Consider the following 20,542-nt stretch of genomic DNA (forward strand, 5'->3'; position numbering starts at 1 on the left):
CACGCTTGATGATATGTGCACTGAGTGCTCTAATTCAAACTTTCATCTACTGAATATATCCATTATTTTATTTGCCTTCCAATAGGAATCCTGTGAACTAGGAATAAATCAGGAAGGACTTTAGGGAGTGCTGGTTCACTGTTATTTTATTTGGTTGTTTATTCTCCTGAAATGTGTGGCTTTACTTCTGTTCATCTGATGTGTACATCCCACCAAATATCTGATCTATGCTTCTAGGGTCGCATCTTCCGAGACCTCTCCCTGCCTGAAGTGGGCCCAGCAGAGCGTTCTGCTTTATATATTGCAATGATAGAAACCTTGGCCCTCTTGCACTCCTTTGATTTACAGTCACTGGGTCTCCAAGGATATGGCAAAGGACCAGGATATTGCAGAAGACAGGTACAGCTCTTCAAAAAGTTCTCTTCTTCTGTCAGGTCTTTGAAGACTTATTTGCAAGCTGTATTGTTTCGCAATGACTTGTGAAAGTTACTATCATATTTTAGCCATTAAACACCTTCACTTAGTTTGATTATTTGTGCACAGTATGAAGTTAGTACTGTGTTCAGATCAGTTCTGGAGTGCTCAGGGAATGGTAATCATTTGCTTTTGGAGTAATACTAGATTTAGACTATGTAAATAGGATTGAAGTAGAAGACAGCACTGCACACACTTGCAAATGGAAAGGTACTGGGGTTTGCTGAATTTATGGTATTAGTCAAGCCCCAGAATCGTGTGCTTTGAAATTTTGTGCTCTCGAGAAACTTTTGAATCAGTTGGAATATCTGTTGAATTGTTTGTATTTCTTTAGGTGTCAACTTGGAAAAGACAATATGATGCAGCTGCACATACAGATATTCCTGCCATGAACCAGCTGGCAGAGTGGTTAGCAAGCAACGTGCCACCTAGTGATTATGAAGAAAGCCTGATTCATGGTGACTTTAGAATAGAAAACATAATCTTCCATCCAACAGAGGTACTTGAAACATATTTGTACATTTTTAGTAATTTTGGGTCCTCCATTTGTTTGTACTCCTACTGTATAATGAGTCACTTATGTGGATGTTTTAGTGCAGGATACATCTTCAAAAGGAATGATAAGGAACTTGACTCTTCTCTGTTTAGGGTGTTCAGGTACCTAATACAGTCCTGGTTGAAGGTGCTAGTTAAGCTGTTCATTGGTTAGCTCTAGTCCTTACTTCAAAGTCTGGGAACAAGACTTTCTATATACATAAATCCTATTCAGTGCAACTTAATGATGTGCTGAAGGCTCACTTCATTAAACTACATAAGCATCTGATCCTAAGCCTGTTGAAATCTGTGGTATGGCTTCAATTAACAGCAGTGGCATTTGGAAAGGGATCCAGATGCGTGATGTGTTACTAATGGAAGCAAAGAAAAACCCGCCAGATCTGCTTAGTTATCAAGTGCACGTAGGTCATGGAGACCCTTAAAGTTCCCCACTCAGCTTCAAGGAAAAGGAAGATGTTACTATCTGAGCAATCATTGGCTGTCCTGTTTAAGAAACTCAATTCCCAAAGTAAATGTTAATCCATGCATAATATTGTGATTTTTTTTAAATTTTTTTTTTTAATGCATGATTAGTCCATGAGTATCTGTGCATCAGAATTGAAAAAAGAAACCCCACAACCAACCGTCAGTCCTGATGTTCTTTAGGATATTTCATTTGAATTGTTTCTTTGCTAGAAGAGTTTAGAAGTCTCTGACAGGAAGAATGCTACTAAAATGTAGAATTTTAAACATTTTCATTAGGAAAATTCCTGGTTTTCTGCCTCTACATGACTGTCAGTTTTCTTCAGATCCTTACATAGTGCTAAAAGGAAGTGGTTTTGCTGTAGACAGTTAGTGTGTGATTTTAATTTTAAACACATAATAACCAAATAAAGCTGTTGGATATTAAGTGGCTTGTGCATTTGTGAATGGAGAGAATTTATCTTAGAGCATTCACTTGTGGTTTTTATTTTTATTTAAGGCTCGTGTTTTGGCAGTGCTGGACTGGGAACTTTCAACTACTGGTCATCCTTTAGCAGATCTAGCATATGCCACTCAGTTCTACTTTTGGCCTACATCTATTAAAGACTTAGGCCAAGGAACTGTCTTGGGTGTCAGAGACATCATAGGTATGAAATTGTAATATTTCTATTGAAATGAATCCTAGAGTTTATTTCTATTTGATATTTTACCCTTTTAAACAATAATTAAAAATTAATAAGAACATGATTTTACACTTGAAAATAACTTCTCTGTAGTTTTCTTGATTGTAGGAAATATGCTGATAATGAGGCTTCAGGTAGTCCTGTTTTAATAATCTGTGTCGTAGCCACAGAATGTTACTTCTGTAAAAGTTTATTTTGAGCCTTTCTTAAAGGTAATGGAAGAAAACTGAAATATAAATGTAGATTTATCACTTAAAAAAAAAAAAAAAAAAGAAGTGGTGAAATTAATTTCCTGATTGGAGTGGACATGATGGGCAGTAGGAAGTGTTATGCTTATCTGGAATTCTGACTACCTCTGTTTCCTTCTGGCTCTCCATATCACACTTAAGTGATGAGAGGTGGTAAATCATGGTTGTTACTGTGTAAGTGGAATATCTCCTGAAGCTGCAAAGCTGTTCAAATGTTCAAAGGATAAGTACATAGAAAATGTCGAGTATTCTAAAATAATATGTTGGTTTTTTGTAGAAACTCCTTCATTTGAAGAACTGGTTTCAGTTTACTGCCGCTGCTGGGGTATTAGCACTACTTTATCCAACTTCAATTTCTTTCTTGCTTTGTCATATTTTAAAATGGCAGCAATATCCCAGGTAATACACTCACATTTGCTGAAGTAGCACATATTTTTAATACAAGTAACTGTAGTCAGTAATACATGTTCAAAATCTGAATAATATTTAAAAATAAATGGAGCCATTGTATTTCAATTTATTCCTTTAGAAGCAGTATGTTATATATTTAGAAGCTTAAGTGATTATGACTGATAACCCTCTAACACAGAATTCTTGCTACACGAAGTAAATTGTGTTACATACATCTAAATTCTTAGGGAAGTAGGCTAAAAACAAAATGTGGATATGTGGGGTTTTCTTACTGATATTCCAGAATGCAGGCAGTTTTGTATTATCTTTTTTGTACTCTGGCTAATTTAAAGTAACAAAGATATTTTTAAGTTTCTGCAGTTCTTATGGAAGTAGAGAGCAGGACAGATAGATCCTGTTGGTGCTACCCACAGAAAAAAAAGGATGTGTTGTGAACTCAGCTTATTATGAACACAGGAAGCCAATCCTGATATGCATTCATAGGAAAAAAATACATTTCCTTGATTCATTTTTGATAAAAATAACAATTTGATAGGATACTCTGCCATTGAAAGGTATATTTTAGTGAGTTATAGCATAAGATCACTGTACCTGCTGGGGGCTGAGCTGCCTGGTAGTAATTTGGAATAAGAGTGTGAATGTGGATACTATTGTCAGTTTGCTTAAGGGACAGGCTGGGCTTGCTTGCAGTATCATGTGCAAACTTCTCTTTTTTCTTTTTAATTTTCTCTACTGTTTTTGTGGTTAGCCTCTAGTTTGGTTTAGCTGGGTTACGCTTTTTTTCTCTTGTGAACCAAGCATCTTCTTTCTGTCAGAAAGGAACCAAAACCACAGTTAAGGTATCCAATAATATCTGTCTGTGTGCTCTCAGTTTCTATTTAAGAATAAGTGTATTTAAGTATAAGGTTCATGGCTGAAGAAATCGCCGATCTATAAAAGAGACCATTTTAAGTACATAATTACACAATATATGCCTTTATTTTCATTTTAGGGTGTCTATGCTAGACATCTCATTGGAAATGCTTCTGCAGAGAATAGTTATTTATTTGCTAAGATCGTGAAGCCTTTGGCAGAGAGAGGATTAGAGCTCTCAAAAAGGTAGGAGTGGTCAAAGGTGAAGAAAAGCTTTTACAATGGCTTAACTTATTTAAATGCCTTTATAAAGCAGCTTATATTATTATGAGTGAAAATCTGGTCTTACTAATTATTGCACTGAATGTTCTTCAGGTCATCTTTCAGCAGCACACATCACAGTATTTCTGGAGAGCTATTCCATCAAAGTAGGAAAGGTCAAGAAATTTTGCTGAAGGTAAAGCAGTTCATGAAGCAGTACATATATCCATCTGAGAAGGTAAGAGCTTTCAGTAATCCTAGTTAATAAATTAACATTTTATGGTGAGGGTTTATAATAATATAAAACTATGCATAGAAGCAATTTACTTGTTTTTTTTTTTTCAAAGCAGCCTTCTTTTTATGCAATGATGTTTGTGACATTACAAAATATGAATGGAAATCATTATAATCTGCATGATGGGGATTTTTTTTTCAGGATTAAAATATTGTATGCATTTTTAGGGAAAACTAAGAGTTTCTTTTTAAACTTTTTTAAGTTTAAGAATTACTCTTTTTAAAAAGAATAACATTATAAAGGTATTTGCCAAAACTGACCAAAATTTGAACAGCCTAGACCAGTGGAAGGTAACTTTTCCCATGCAGGGGCATAGGAACTAGATGAATTTTTAAGGTCCTTTCCAACCTTTCCAACCCAAACCATTTAATGATTCTAAATTTCAGCTAACAAAACCCTTGGACTCTTACTTGCTAAACAGAAAAATGCTCACATTTTTAAAATGGAAGGTGCTGGTTTTAACCATACAAAGATGAATGTTTCTGTTTCTTGCCTTATTCTTTAAAGTGTGACTTCTATGACAAAAAATGGTATTCCATAGTGTGTCAAGTGTAGCCTTATTCCTGAATATATCTAGCAACAGTGAAGGTTTGAAATTAGGTAAATCATCCACAGAAGTCCCTAATTAGTGGAAGGGAAAATGAGATTAAGGATTTTACTTTTTTATCTTAGGGAGACAGAAATTTTCCACTTAGAAACATGGTTCAACTTTTAGCTTCATGGAAGCACAGATGGCTTTTATTGCAGAAGTGGGTTTTGGGGGGTTTTGATTTTTTTTTTTTGCAGTCAGACAGAATTGCAGATAACACTATTCTGAAAGCTTTGTGAATGCATCTGCTTAATGCAAGCAGGGATTTAGATCAGAAACTTTTGATATACAAAGTTTCTTAGAAGTTTGTCTGTAACTGTTTTGGATTTTTCAAAGAAAGCCTTGTAATAATTAAAGTACATGCTTGAAAAACAAATGAACCACAAATAGCTATGCAAGTTTTGCAGATGAGTAGAGTTGTGCACGTAAGTAATTTCTGATAACAGGGATTGTGAATCAGGACTTGTAAATTGTACTTTGAAATTTGTCTTATGATTTTCAGAAGAGGGCACTACTTTTTATTCATTATACAACTAGTTTCTACCAGCTTTGAAGTGTTGTGTCTCAGTAAAAGATACTTGTGAAAATACTAGGATTACTGAATACACAGTTTTACTCAGCACTAATCACTGGTGCTCAGAATGACTGCTTATATAATCTGTTAAATTGTGGGGGTTTTTTTTTTGGGTTTTTTTTTTGGTGGTTTTTTTTTTTTTAATTTTTTTTGAGAGGAAAAGAAAATGTATTTTTGTGGGCTATTTTGTCACTTAAAAAAAAATTAACTGCTTCATATATGTGAATGTTGTGATGGGAAACCTAAATTGTAAGTGTAATCAGGCTTTTACTTGTTTTACTTCTGGGTTCATGCCTCTTATGCCTATTGTTGATAACAGTTACAAGCAGTTAATCCTCAGAAGCTACTGACCTTTTACCATCATCATTGCATACTTTAAACCACTTCAAGTCATTTCCTTGTATAAATAAGGCACTGTGTCATTTCCATGACACGTTTAAAGTCTTGCAAAATGAGTAGATTCCAGTTTGATTTCAGTTATATTGTAAATTTTGTAATGCAACCAACTATATAATAAAAACTTCTGTTGAATGTCTTCATATTGGTTTCTTAGGGTGGAAAAAACACCATATTGACGTGTATGTTACATTGTTCTCAATTTAAATAGCATCTTTTCAATTGTTTTTCTAAGGAAATAATAAAATACTATGCTGAACATGGAAATATGGATGAAAAATGGAAGAAACCACCTCTGCTTGAGAGACTGAAGGTATGAGATAATAAGTATTCTTGGAATACTTTAGAGAAGAAAGAAACAGGCACTAAAGGAGAGCATAAGAATGTTTGGTGTATCTTTCTGGAGAAGGTATTCTGCAACTGTATGAGGAACAGTGAAAAGAAAGGAAGAAGAAAGTGTGCAAAAGGAGGTGAGAGATTTGAGTGAGAGGGAGAAAAGCAAAACTGAGTTCCGTGAGGGGTATGCCTGAACTGTGAATCCAAGACTGTACCTATTGAAAGTAGCTGTGGAAAAAAGGCATCACATATATTGGGCTGTATGTTAGGCCAGAAAGAAGCAAATGGGCAGCAAGCCAGATTTTTTTTTTTTTATTTATTTTTAAGATTTATTGCAAAGGTTTTTCTCTGTTGATTCTTTCAACAGGAAATGGCCAAAGCAGAAGGTCTGTGGAACCTTTTTCTCCCAGCTATCAGCGGTCTCAGCCAGCTTGATTATGCACTAATAGCTGAGGAGACAGGGAAGTGCCTCTTTGCTGCTGAGGTTTTCAACTGCCATGCACCAGGTTAGCAACCCTGTCCTGGGCTGGGAGCATCAAAAAGTTGAGCATCTTACATCTTATGAACTGAGTGTTTCAAGAAGTAAGCATGACTGTGGATTTCTTTCAGACACTGGAAACATGGAGGTCTTACACATGTATGGAACTGAAGAGCAAAAGAAAGAGTGGCTGGAGCCTCTTCTAGAAGGGAAGATTAGTTCTTGCTTCTGTATGACAGGTAAATTTTTCTTCAAAAAATAGTTAGGGACAAATGGCAAAAATTTCCCATGAAATATGTAAGAAGTATGAAATCACAAGTTTTTACACTTGTAATTTCCACTGTGTCTGTGAATGTGTTTGAATATGGAATTATGTATGTAATGCAAGTGCAAAGGGAAGCATCCTTGCTGCCCTTCCCTGATAGTTACTATTTTTCATAGTTATAATAGTTAGTATTTGCTTTCCATATACTTTCAATTTATATTTTGTACTAAAAAAAAATCTTATTGTACAAACCAGATTTACTATAGAACTTACCCTTTTTATAATGTGCTTTGGGGTTCTCTGAAAACATATATGTGAGTACAAGTCTGATTATTGTGATTAATATTATGTAGTTTTGCAGTATATCATAGGTAAAGGTTTTAAGACATAGCCTGAAGAATACTTGCAAACAATAATGCACTTGCTTTATGTCTGCAGCTCAGCATTATACTCATTTTTGCTCTTGAAAGCTCCTAACATTCAGCATCTGTGGAAGGCCTGACTATTGGTTTGGGAAGGTAGCTTTTGAATCTGTGATGTGAAAATCTTTATCTTCCAGAGTGTTGGGTAAAGGGTATAAGTCTGCAGAGTGTCTGCAGGAAAGTCCTCCCATTGATACACAAAGTTCAGAAAGGACCCCCTTGCACTCTGGGTATGGTTGGATCCAATCCTACTCCCAGACTTGGTCAGTGGCTTATTTCTGAAGGATTATGTGTGTGCAGCCACCTTTTAGAGTCAACATTTCCCTGTTCCAGAGTTCTGCCAAGGACTTTTAGTAAGACAGTTTTGCAAAGTTGAAAAAACTTAACATTTCTGTGTTTCATTGTCCTGCCTGGGACTTTCAGTGAGACAGACTTGCAAAGCTGTAAAGATAGATAATTTGTTAAGATAACAGATAAAACAAGTTCTGAATTACTGTTGGTAAGTACACTTAGTACAAAAATTCGAGCTTGAGTTAGTAATTCCCACGTAAACATCCAACAGAGTTGAAGGTGCAAGTCTTACCAAAGAGGCATCCCTGTTTGTGGGGGGAAAAAAGGATTCAGGCCTATCAGCCCATTTGGGTAGTTGGAGTTCTTTTCCTCCAAAGAAAAAAAAGGATTCTAAAACCTAATTTTTTACTTATTTATGAGGTAGGACTTGGGTGTACTTTGTGCGCTGATTTGTTCTTAGCAGGCTTATGATGCTTACTAATTAAGAGAGGGGTGGGGGAAAACTCAGTGCTCGCTACGGTTGGAGTAGACAATTCCTTCCAGCCCTGTTCCTGTCAGGTATATGATAAGAACATTAAATTAGCCTGCACCCTTGTCATTTGCAAAATAAATGGCTTGCATTCCTTTGTAGGAGGCAAGCACGCTGATTAGCTTGTTATTGTTACAATCAGACTGAAAGAATTAAGACATCTGTTTTCTCAAACTGTGTCAGCAAGAGTTTAGAGAACTTAATCTTGCACAGAGCTGGACCCCTAGTTTGCAAATCCTGTTTCACTGTGTTTGCCAAGATGCAAGAGATGGTTGTGCTGTAAAGATGTCCCATATAAGAAGTTAAGGGTTAAAGGAGTGAAGAAGAATCTTTCATGTTCCATAATTGATGACATTTTGTTGCTAACTGCGTAGTGTAACAAGTTTCATAAACCATCACAAAAATAGTTTAAATATCTCCATTTTCCCTTGAGAAGAGCCTAGGGGAAAAAAAAGGCTGAGGAGAGATATGTTCCTTATCTATAAGGACATTGGAAAAGGGGAAGGATTTAAAAATATCAGGGAAGCAAGAGGCTGTTGAGGATAAAGAGCAGTCTGAGCCCAAGAAGGGGAGAAAGTGTAAACTGTCTATGAGTAGCAGGTTGATCACCAGCAGAGCAAGGTTGTGGTAACAGCTTCTCTGATGGGAGAAAAACAGTCTTACTGTCACTATAGTACATCTATGTTTGTGGTGATAGTACTGCCTGTATATTTAATACAGTGGTTTGGTTTGTTTTTCTTTAACACAGAACCCGATGTCGCTTCAAGTGATGCCACCAACATGTTGTGCAGCATTGAGCGAGATGGAAACAGTTATGTGATCAATGGCAAGAAGTGGTGGAGCAGTGGTAAGTATGGAAACCATAAATAAAAATGGTTAAGCCTGTAATTCTTTCCAAGTGCTGGTAAAACAAAACTATTGGTGCTCTATTTCTGAGATGGAAAATTCTCTCTCTTTGGGTAAAGAATGAAAAACAACAGGAAGAGCTGAATCAAACTTTTGTTCTATGAATCAAAGCCCAAGGCTCAGATCCATTTTAAGGTTTTGGTCCCTTTTTGGAACCACTGAATTTTGTTGACAGAATGAAAGCAACTATTGTTCTTTAAATGTTTCCCATTTTTATCATGGGAAAATCACTTCCACATTTATGGCTGTAATCTTTAAACTCTTTTTTTCTGAAACTGTCTTTGGCAGCTTATGTGTGAAGTTTGTGTGTATTGTGTAGTTACAGTAAAATTTGTCTGCTTTTTAAACTAGCCTGTGATGCTGTTGGACTGACTCTTAGGGGTAGTAGTCTTACACTCTACTCCTGGTAAAAATAAATGGGTAAGACTGTAAGTGATAAATGTCCTTCATATTGCAGTACCATTATCTTTTTACTGAAACATACCTGACAACAAAAAATCAGAATTCCCTGGGTGTAAATAAGCCGAGTTGCTAAAAGAGTGAATCTGGAATACATTGTAGATTTCCTACAGATACATGCTGGTGCAATACCTGGACTCACCAGAAGATAGGGCTTTCTCCCTCTTCTAGTACTATAAAGCTGTCGGGCTAAAGCAGACCTGGCATCTTGTCTCTTGACTTGAGAGTGTCACTTAAGAGGTGGCTGCTGCCTTTGCTCTCTGGGTCAGTGTCTCTCAGCTGTGCATGGTAGATCCTAAGGAAGGAATGGGAAAGTTTGTAGATCACACACCCAAAATAATGTTCATAAAATCAGTTATGCGAGTTGTAAAAAGGAGAGTAAACAGAGGAGTGTAAGCAGGATTTGGTTTGTCTTATTTGTAATTAAAATAATTAGGACAGTTGGATTTGCATAAAGGTAGATTCAAAAAAGGTGCTGTAATTTCAAGAAGTTTGAGAAATGGATACATGAAGGTTTGCCTTAGTCAGAGTCTCCTTTTCTGCCCAGTTGGGACTTAGGTTCTTTTTTTGGTTGGTTGGTTGGTTTGGTTTTTAGTTTGCTATTGTTTTGGTTGTGTTTTTAATTTTTCCTTTTTACTCTGAGTGGGAATTCCAGAAGCCTGACAGCCTGGCTCTGTGTTTGTAAAGACAGGTCATAAATCTCATGTGCAAGAAGTCAGTGGAAGAAACTGGAGTTTCTTACTGTGGTCTGCATGGGTGCTTTGCACATCTACAATATATCCAGCATGGCTTAGACATATCAGATTTATAGTGACTTAACAGTTCATGTCCTAGTATTTCTCAAAATACTGGGCAGAAGTTCAGTAAGCTTTTGTCATCCAAGCAGAGGGCAGAGGCTTGTGTCTTGCTTATGCTACTGTTATTTCTTGTCTATTACTTTAGAGCTTTTTCTTCTAGTCCATAATTGTGCAACTAGGAACAGTGCCTGAAAGTGAGAGATTCTTGTTGGCTTTTATAAGCTGTAGATCAGGCACTTTGTCAAAGCCCATGGGATGTTTGAAGGCAGGGTCAGTATGCTGTAATATCCCTTTTTTTTGTTTGGAAAGCTAATATGTCAATATATTTCAAATGCTTCCAGAGCAATGGAAAACTGCTGTTTTCCTGGAATTCTCACCAGCACTGTGGCAGGGTACAGCTTTGGTACCTTTTTGTAGAAAAAATGTAAATCTTGGCAAACAGGAACTCCAAATAGAATCAGAACCTCTCTTATTCATCAGGCAAGTCTGCAAAACTTTGCTGGTTGATAAATGCCTATAATGAGATACCAACTAAACCAATGCAAACATAAAGATATGAATAAATGACAGCCAGTGCCTGTTTTAAATTCTTGTATTTTATTGTATCTCCATACATTTTAGCAGATACTGTTACTGCAGTGTTTGTTGCATTTTACAAATACTGAGTAGAAATTCCAGGTCCTGTATCTGAAGATTAACTTAGCTTTTTCTTACATTTCTGCTAATGCTTTGACTACACTACTTTGGCATTTACATTTGACGTGACATTTACAGAGATCCAGAATATGCCTCCCACAGGGTACTGAGCTTGTTGAAGTTTAAGGTGAGAAGAAGAGGAGAGGTGAGAGGTCATTTTCTGTAAATACAGAGAAGGAGTTCCTGTATTTTATGGAGGATGTTGTTGCTATGTATATGTGGAAACAGACAGAGAATGGCTTTTTCTCCTCCTCATCTCCCTCAATTTTCAGTAATGAACTGGTACATCTTTTTAAGCTGCAAGGGTATCTGTGGAATGATTGCTGAGAAAAAAATGCAACTTACTTAAGAAGCAAATGTCCTGAAGTTTTATTTAGTTTATGAAGTTATATATATATATCTAAAAGTATATAAAAATATATACCTTATGCAATTTTATAAAATAGTTGGAGAAAAAGAAGATTGTTAACATTTGGAACTGTTCCTGTACTGCTTTTTTAGTGATGATTTTTTCTTCTTTATTTGTATGTTTAGAATGTTTACAGAGATTGTTCGTTACATAGCTATTTAAGTGCCTGGTACTGTGATCCTTTTACATTTAGAACTTGAGGGCTTCTAGGTGTTTGGGTCTTGCTGTGGTTCTTTTTGTTTGTTTGTTTTTTAAATAAATAATCTCTCCTTGTTTCTAGGGATTTCAGTATTTAGTTCTTGCCTGATGCTTAATTTTGGTCAGTATGTTCTACTTTGAACTGCACTGTAGTGTCTTGGCTAGTCTGCAGATTCAGAAATTAATCTGAAAGTTGACTTGTAGAGAAACAGCTGCTGAAACAATACTTCAAGAATTAGTAAATAATACACTTGGTTATATAAAATAATATAAAGTAATGGAGAGTCTATATAGTGAAACTAATAGTTTCTTCAGTATGGTCTTCATAATTCATAGAAATTTCTTCAGGTCTTCCATTCTGCTGTTGTCTTCTCCAGTATCCATAATTTTTTGCAATTTTCATAATATGCATTTTAAAAGAGGCACCCAGAAAGGCATAGAGAAGAGGGTTCAGGCAGGTGTGAAACAGAGCTATGCTCTTGGTGACCTGGAGTGCAATGTCTATGGTTTTACTTGCATCACAGTCAGTAATCAACATGTAGATGAAATCTATGGCTCGCCAGAACTTAACAATGTTGTAAGGTAGCTGAGTAATAATGAAAGTAGCCACGACTGCCAGCAGAACCATGAAGGGTCTAGATTTTCTATTATTTGCAGATCTAAAGATTGCTCGAGCAGTAGCTGAATAACAGATCAGCATTACTATGAAAGGAAGCACAAATTCCAGGATAATTTCCAGGATTTGAATGGCTGCTTTTAAGAGTGTTTCCATGTTCATTGGAAATACAGGAAGGCATTCATTTCTGTCATTGTGTTTCTTGACTTGATTAAATATCAGTTCAGGGATGCTGAGCAAAACAGCAGAGAGCCAGATGCAGATGCAGGTAACACTGCAGTGTTTACCAACTCTTCTATGACCCCGGCATTCAGAAGTGGCCCTGTATCTATCCACACTGATACAGGCCAGGAACAGCATGCTAGAGCTGAAATTCATGGTGTACAGAGAAGAAGTGAGCTTGCACATTGGGTTTCCAAGTTCCCATCCTTGCACTGCATTTGCAGCCCAAAAAGGGAGTGTAAAGAGCAAGAGCAAATCAGCAATGGCTAAATGCATGATGTACACATCTGTCTTAGCCTTTGGTTTCTTGCAGTAGGCATAAACTGCCACCACCAGTGAATTCCCAGCCATGCCAACAGTGAAAGCCAATGCATAGAACACAGGGAGAAATAATTTACTGAAATTTCTCACATCACTTTTTTCACAGAGAAGCTCATATGAGTTGTAATCTACAACAGAGTTAGGGTCATGCTCCTCCTCATCCTCAGTCCAGTAATCAGTGGAGATATTCATGTCCCAGCCCATGGCAAAGCTACAAGACATAAAAAAAGGGAGAAAAGAACACAAAAAAATAATCCTTCTTCTTTTAAGCTTTTAAATGCCTGTTGGAACCTAAAACCTTTGCTCTGGGTTGTTTATACATCTCAAGTTTAAAGAAGTTGTATATTGAGAATACATTTGAAAATAATTGAAGTACAGCAAAACAGAGAAGATGCAGAACAGACTGTCTCAAATTCTTACATGAAGTGGGGTAACTGACTTACATCCATGTGTGCAATGCAAAGTAAAATGGACTCAACTGAAATGCTTTCCTTAGCCTTAGCATTTACTTAGATGCTTGGAATGCACCTCACTTGTTACCAGATATCATCTGAGGAGCCATCATTACTTAAACTGCTCTGACTCCGTTTTGTTTGACAATATTCCATTGCAAAATAAATTTGTCTGTAACTTTGTAGGGCTGAAGTAACACCTTCTAGGTGTTGTTTTCTTTTTTCAGGCATAGATATACATGCCCGTTCCATGAAGCAGAGCAGGGGAGTCAGTTGCTGAACAGCAGTGGAACTGGCTTAGTTTAGGCTCCATCCCACACAGCATGCCTTGCCCACATGGAATTTCTTAGAGACTCAGATTGCTGCACGAACACTGCATCTTATAGCTGGATGTTATGACAGAAAGGAATCTTATCACATACAGAACTGCCCACAAGTACTCAAACAGCTCTGAAGCTCTGCTGTTTTTTCAAGTACTATTTCATGAGAGATTTACTCTGAAAACACTAAGGCTACATTCTCACTGCCAGCTTAGAGTTAAATCTTGCGTGTATGTATCTTCAGACTTTCTTAAGCAAGTCATGTCCTATGATATTTTCTTCTTTTCCTGCAATTGTGTTCACTGACTACTTTGCTGAAATTCTTTCTATTGTAACATACCCCTGTAGTGCCCCATTTTCTTGAAATAAATAGGATTAAATTTCTTAACAGCAGTAACAAAAACTAAGAATGAGAAAAACATGCCTCTTTCTCATTGTCTGCAGTGTTTCAGAATTTGAGGCCAATGTTACTGTAAGCAGATTCTTATTAGATATTCTGCCCCAGAGCTTTTTCAACTTCAGAATAACTCCAAATGCTGTTTCTGTTTTTCAGACAAGGGTTTAAATGAGGGGTTGCCAAACCTTTATTATAAACAGTATCTCTTAAATAAATAAAAAAAAAATATTCTCTCTACCAGAAAAAATAAGTTATGGATTGATCTCATAATCAGGGACACAGACCAACTAAGAAGAAAGAAAATAATAATTTCTATTTTTGTTTGGATTTTTTTTCCAATGAATCTGCTATCTAAATCTTTTTCAAAATATGTTGGTTAGAAATTAACTATTTGATTTAGCTTCATCCTTAATGACTTTGTCAGATAATTTTGTTAACATTTCAAAACTCTTCCTGTTAAACTTTAAGCAATCACTACACTTATTTTAAGTCTTGTAATCTGTCATTTATTGTTGCCTAAATGAGAATGGAAACATTCAGTTATTCTATTTATTACTTTCTCAGGGAGTGACTATTCTATGCCTAAACTATGTTAGTGAGACTATTCAGCAGGGTAGTCTTTTGCAGCTTTATGGTACTTTTAGGAGAGATTCAGACATCAACTGCAAATATATCTTTAATTTTTTGCTTAGTTTTGGTAGATGAGAAACTGCTGCAAGGACAGTTCAATCCACTTAGCCAAGATTGGAAAAAAAAATTAAAAGTTAAACTGAACAGGTTTGGTTGTTGTCTAAAACACATTACAGAATCCATCTGGGAAGGTTTGATTAAACTGGATCATTGGAAAATTTGCTTTCAAGCAAAACAATAAACATTTCAGTGCAAACTTCTAGAAGTCTATCACAAAATGGTTTGGCTGTGGAAAAAAATTTACTTCCCTGTCTGATAACTTCTGGCTGACCCCAGCTCTCAACAGCAACAAGTTATCTACAATGCAACAGTTGATATTTCTCCCCGAAAAAACCCAGAGTTATGTTTTAACTATCAAACACACCTATTCATATTTGTCATTCCTGTTAGTGTTGTTTCTCAGGCACTTGTATCCATGCCCATTTCATAAAGCAGAGCAGTTCTGTGGCAGTCACTTGCTGAGCAACAGTGGGAGAGGCTCAGTTCAGTCTCTGTCCCACACAGCAAGACACCCGATGCCCAGGTAGAATTTCTTACAGATTCAACTTGCTGTGGGCACACTGCATCTTACAGCTGGAAACTTCTCAGGGTATTATGGAAAGAAAGGAATCTTATCACATACAAGACTGCCCACAAGTAACCAAACAGTTAAGAACCTCAGCTGTTTTTTTTAAGTGCTGTTTTCTATGAGGTGTATTAATAGAAATATTAATAGGTTATTCTGTGTGTTTTCTTGCAGAATTACTCCAGCCTTCCATTTAGTGGCTCAGTGTTTTTAGACTTGACATGGGACTGTGTGAATATGCATTGAATTAAATTAATATCCCCAGTTTAAACAGAGATTTTTTTTTTCTTTGATTAATTCAGCAATATTCAGTTCTACTGAACAAATCTAATTTTAAGACTGGAAGTGAGCATGTGCTTTAGTGAAATTATGTCTCTCTGTAAAGCCAGCTTAACAAAGAGTAAATCCTAGTTCCTCTCTATGCATATAAACATATCACGTTCAGTATACATAGCAGTAAATATTTTAAAAAACTAACCTTCTTTTAGGTCGCAGGTACTGCAGTTGAGATGTGCTTCAGTAAAATGATCTGAATCAGTCTGACACATTGCATTTTGTTTCCAGCACCACACCCTCATCTGGAAGTCAGTTGCACTTTCATTTTGACTTGCCAGTTTTAAAAATAAATTAAAAAAAATTGTTTTCCTGGAAGCTCTTATGTTGAACACATACGTTTCCTACTTTCCTCCCTGTTTCCACTGGAATGTGAGTGTTCTCTGGAGGGTCAAGACTCTCTTTGTATTTAATTGTATTGTTGGTTTTTTGATTCCTGAAAGCCCAAATGTTGTTTTTGGTGTTTTGTTTGTTTGTTTTGGGCTTTTTGGGTTTTTTTACATCATCAGAAGGCTTTTATCAAATCACACATTTAAAAGGTGATAAGGAGAGAAAGAGGGGGAGAACTGCCTGGGACAAAGTTATCCTATAGAAAGTCACTATATTCTTTTGTCACGGCTGCCTATGTAAGATTGGAAGGGATCCTTATATCGCCTTTCAAGTAACTTTTTATCAGATACAAAAGAAAAATGTTTGCTTTTTGTGAGATGGGGGAGGTTGTTCTTCCAGTATGTGATACTAAACAAAATCAGGAAGACTGGAGGGAAAGGATGTGAAAACAAGTGGTAAGTTGACATCCATTCAGTTCTCTGAATGTTATCAGGCAGACTCATAATCAAGTTAGTTTTTGATAATATGTCTGCAGACTGTGCAAGCCTGACAAGAAGAAGGGGATTCTTCTACTTGCAGTGTGCAGTCTGCATTTGAAAGAGTCAGTACTTCTATAGGAAAGGGAAGATGGAGAAGTTTTGCCATTTACATGCAGATATTAATATTTCTGCACTGAGGACTGGACTGCGTTAAGAATTCGTGAAATTACTGAACCTTGATTAAATTTCCACAATCATAGAATAATTTGGATTGGAAGGGACCTGTGAAGGTCATCTAGTCCAACCCCTAATCTCTACAGCTTCACATTGTCCTCTTGTGTAGTGTTGGGATCCTCCCATAACATTCCAAAGCTTTTATTTTGTTTGCATTATCCTGTGTCCTGCAGCAATCTAGTACATTTCAGTAAAAGCAATATTGATGGCAAGTAACAGAGAGATTTTGAGTGGACCAGAGGTGAGGCTTTGCTTCTTGGCATACTGGTTAAATTGCTGTGCCTTTCATTGCTGGACTAACCATCTGTCTGTACTTCAACTGTTTTGGAATATGTGAAAGGTTTTTCAAAATGGGCTGCTAAGAATGTAACAGATGTTTTCCACATACTTCTAGCTTCATTTGCATTCAGAAAAAAAAAATGCTGGTTAGGAGAAGAATTGGAGTCTAGAGAAAGAGTGCTGCAATATTTGTGCATAATTCTGCAATGTTTTTGTCTTGAGTTATCACTGTGCTTCACTGGTGTTCTTCACAGTGGCAGATGAGACATATGGGTTGCTTCCAGCACGTGTGTTTCTCACAAGTCATATTGTTGCTTGAAGGCCTGAGCCATATCTCTTTAAAATAAGTGAATCTCTTTCATCCCAAATGGGCTTTTTCTCAGCATGGTCCCCAAAAAGATAGAACAGTCAGGGTAAAAGTAAGAAAGCTCCCAGGGAAATACCTCTGTGTGTTGTCTGCAGAAGAGATGGTTGTGATAATAGTGCCAATGAGGTCCTGAAGGCAGGCTATCAGAAAGCAGTTCATGTAAATCCTGTTCTGTTGATCTCAGTGCTTCGATTTCTTAAATTTTGCAGGGTGCAGGGAGGACAGAACCCGGACAGAAATAATTTGATCTTGTCATATGGGATTTCATTGTTGCCCTATAGGCTCAAAATTATTAAAATTTCATAAGAGTGAATGTAAAATGTCAGTGGAACTTGTTTAAGTATTTGAGGCTGTATAAAACTGGGACGAAGGTGAGGAAAAAAGACAGTCCTAAATATTGTTGGGAGCAGCTGTTTTCACTGGCACCATCTAAGACAGTGAGGTCTAGGCGAGAATGATGAGCAGCAGCATTTGGCAGTATGTAGGAGTGTGCAGCCCTTGCTGGTTAGCTGCAGAACCCCAGCATTGTCTCTGTCTTTACTGATTGTAGCCAGTTTGCTTGCAGCTGCATTTTATAATCTTTACCATATGTAAATTGGATGTCCAGTAGTGTAATCTGAAGATGAGATAAAACTCTGGAATGCATTGTTCTATTGAATAGAAATTACTGAAGTTCTTGGGGGTACTGGTATGTGTGTCTCCTTTTCTCCATTAGAAGATTCCTGTATTACAGCAATCAGTATCATGCTGCCATCCACCCTACCCAGTCCAGTTTCTTGTAGGAAGAGTCCAGAATGTGTTTATTAGTTCCTTTCCGTGAAGCTCCCAGGTCTGTAATGTCACCACAGACGCCTTATCTTTAGCAGAGGGGGATGTAACCCCATCTGGATTATGTGTGCAGCAGTCTACATGGCAAGAGTCATTAAGTATCTATTTGTTCAATTGTCAGTTTCTTGCAAAACTACCTCTAACTCCTGGCAGTATTACAGGGTTCTCTGACTCTTCCTCCAGCAGCTTCTTCAAATTCCATAAGCAGTGTAAAAATGCTACTTAGAACTGAAGTATTTAGTCCATCCAGGCAGTCTGTATTACTTCCGAAGCACTGGAGCCTTTTTGAGTCTTACATTAGATGAGAATTTCTTTCTGGTGTTTATGGGTCAAAAGTTGCATAAATTTAATTTTTGGGTTTTCATAACTTCAGACTCCAAGGAGTGGGAAGGCCAATAATCTGCCTTCCTTTGCTGTGTTCAGATGGGAAGAAGTGCATATGAAACAGAATACTAATTCGCCTTCCAGAAACTTGTACTAATGATTTAGAGCATGTAAGCAGATGTCTGGTTCTCAGTGACCTCTCCTCACTAAGTTCAATGTGAATGTTGCTTCTAATTTTTTTTTTCATACAACACAGTGAAAACTGACTTCTTTTGAAGCATGGATATGAGTTGAGGATCGTTTACAAAATAGTTTTTGCAGAGACTCCATGAAGTCAAAATATCTTTTGTTGTTAACCTCACTTCAAGGTGGATGTGGTTTAAAAAATATGACTTGTGGAATTATTTACCTTCTGTGGAAAAGGACTAAGATTACCCCTAAGAGCATAGCATTTCTCTTTTCAGGACATAGCTCTTGGGCCACAAGTATGATCCCACTTTGAAAACAGTGGATGACTAACATATTGCAAAAGAGAAAAGTGAACAGCCAGCAGTATGGCCCTCAAAACAGGCAGTGCTTAGCAGAATTAAATAAATCTATGTCTCCTGCTTCCTGGCCATCACAGTGGCAGTTCTTAGGAGGAAGTGTCTCAGCTCAAAGCCAGGTGAATGTACTGTCTAGACCAGAGGTTCAGAAACTTCGTGATAACAGCTGCCAGTTTTAGTTAAAAACTCATCTTTTTTCAACCTCAAAACAAACTGAGTTGGTATAGATCGAATCTTGAGTTAAAACTCAGCAAAGCTTGTGATCTGCATTAAGGTAGCAATAGAAAATTCACCGATTGTTACACTTGTCAGGTATAATTCTGCCTCATTTTCCCTAGCTTTATTGTCTGTGTGAGACTTTGAAAGGAATGAGAGCATGCTAAAAAACCTTTAAAAAAAATGATGGTGGGAGTTAGCAACAACCCCGTGCAACTCTACAGGCTTAGGGAAGAATTTCTGGAAAGCTGCCCATCAGAAAAGGACCAGGGGGATTGGTCAACAGCTGGCTGAATATGAGCCAGCAGTGAGCCCAGAAAGCCAAAATGGCCAGCTGCATCCTGGCTTGTGTCAGAAATAATGTGGCCAGCAGGAGCAGGGAAGTGATTGTCCCCTTGTACTTGGCACTGGAGCAGCTGCATCTTGAATACTGTGTTCAGTGTTGGGCTCTTCCCTACAAGAAGGCCAAGAGGTGCTGTAGCATGTCCAAAGGAGGGCAGCAAAGCTGGTGAGCAGAAGTCTGAGGAGGAGTGTCTGAGGGAACTGGGGTTGTTTAGTCTGAAGAGACAGAGGGGAGACCTCACTCTCTACAACTACCTGAAATGAGGTTGTAGTGAGGTGGGTGTTCCTCTCTTCTCCCACATAACAAGTCATAGAACAAGAGGAAATGACCTAAGTTGTATCAGGGGATGTTTAGATTTGATGTTAGGAAAAATTTATTTCCTGAAAGGGTTGTCAGACATTGGAACAAGCTGCCCAGAGACATAATGAAGTCACCTGGAGGTATTTAAAAGACCTGTAGATGTGATGCTTAGGGACATGGTTTAGTGGTGGACTTGGCAGTGCTGAATTAGCAGTTGAACTTGGTAATCATAAAGGTCTTTTCCAACCAAAATGATTCCATGATTAAGGATCTTAAAAGTAAGATGCCACTTTAATCAATAGTGGTATCTTCTTTTAGAACTTGTACATTAAGGTGCTATCTTTGTGCTGCAATGTTTCCATTCAGATACTACTTTGAAGTGCAAACTAAAATAATTTGTATAAAGGGGCGAAAATAGTTTCAGAGAAGTTACACTGCAGTAGTACCAGTCATCATGATAGTCCTTTGATAGTCATTTTTGTGTGGTATAGTACAGTTGGCATTCCATTCCCACACAGATCCCTCAGTCTTTGTAGTTTTAAGAAGCTTTAATTTTGCAATAGCAGCATCTCACTTTCAAGGCGACACACAAAAGGTGTGCATTTGTGTCACACTAATTTGTGTGTGCTGTAACGGAGACAGAAATAATTAGATTCCAATTCAAGTACCTTCTTGTTCTCTTTTCATAGGAATAGATGATGGAGCTAGATTCTGGAGCATTTGAATGTTTGGCTTTTCCTTGGTCCCCTCCCAACAAGTCAACTCCCTTTTACATGTTAAGCAATAAGTATTTTG

At 37.2% G+C, this 20,542-nt stretch overlaps 2 protein-coding genes across 3 annotated transcripts in view; one reads left to right on the plus strand and one right to left on the minus strand.

Annotated features, from left to right (window-relative positions):
- The window catches only part of ACAD11 (acyl-CoA dehydrogenase family member 11), a 30,091-nt gene that overhangs the window by 3,479 nt on the left and 6,070 nt on the right, over nt 1-20,542 (plus strand). For both annotated transcript variants that reach the window (XM_030444129.1, XM_030444130.1), the window contains exons 4-13: nt 238-399; nt 809-973; nt 1,991-2,138; nt 2,700-2,821; nt 3,825-3,931; nt 4,061-4,184; nt 6,036-6,113; nt 6,504-6,642; nt 6,746-6,853; nt 8,870-8,968. In XM_030444129.1, the coding sequence (XP_030299989.1) occupies nt 238-399; nt 809-973; nt 1,991-2,138; nt 2,700-2,821; nt 3,825-3,931; nt 4,061-4,184; nt 6,036-6,113; nt 6,504-6,642; nt 6,746-6,853; nt 8,870-8,968 (1,252 nt within the window). The remainder of the gene's footprint in view (nt 1-237; nt 400-808; nt 974-1,990; nt 2,139-2,699; nt 2,822-3,824; nt 3,932-4,060; nt 4,185-6,035; nt 6,114-6,503; nt 6,643-6,745; nt 6,854-8,869; nt 8,969-20,542) is intronic.
- On the minus strand, nt 11,438-15,672 carry ACKR4 (atypical chemokine receptor 4). Its single transcript, XM_008496009.2, has 2 exons — nt 15,648-15,672; nt 11,438-12,956 (listed from the first exon to the last, which is right to left on the minus strand). The coding sequence occupies exon 2, from the start codon at nt 12,947-12,949 to the stop codon at nt 11,873-11,875; it is 1,077 nt and encodes a 358-aa protein (XP_008494231.1). The 5' UTR covers nt 12,950-12,956; nt 15,648-15,672; the 3' UTR covers nt 11,438-11,872.

This window comes from Calypte anna, chromosome 2 (genome assembly GCF_003957555.1).
Source record: "Calypte anna isolate BGI_N300 chromosome 2, bCalAnn1_v1.p, whole genome shotgun sequence".
Taxonomy (NCBI): domain Eukaryota; kingdom Metazoa; phylum Chordata; class Aves; order Apodiformes; family Trochilidae; genus Calypte; species Calypte anna.

Coding starts and splice junctions, on each gene's coding strand:
- ACKR4 (XM_008496009.2), bottom strand. CDS start 12,949: ATGGGCTGGGACATGAATATCTCCACTGATTACTGGACTGAGGATGAG.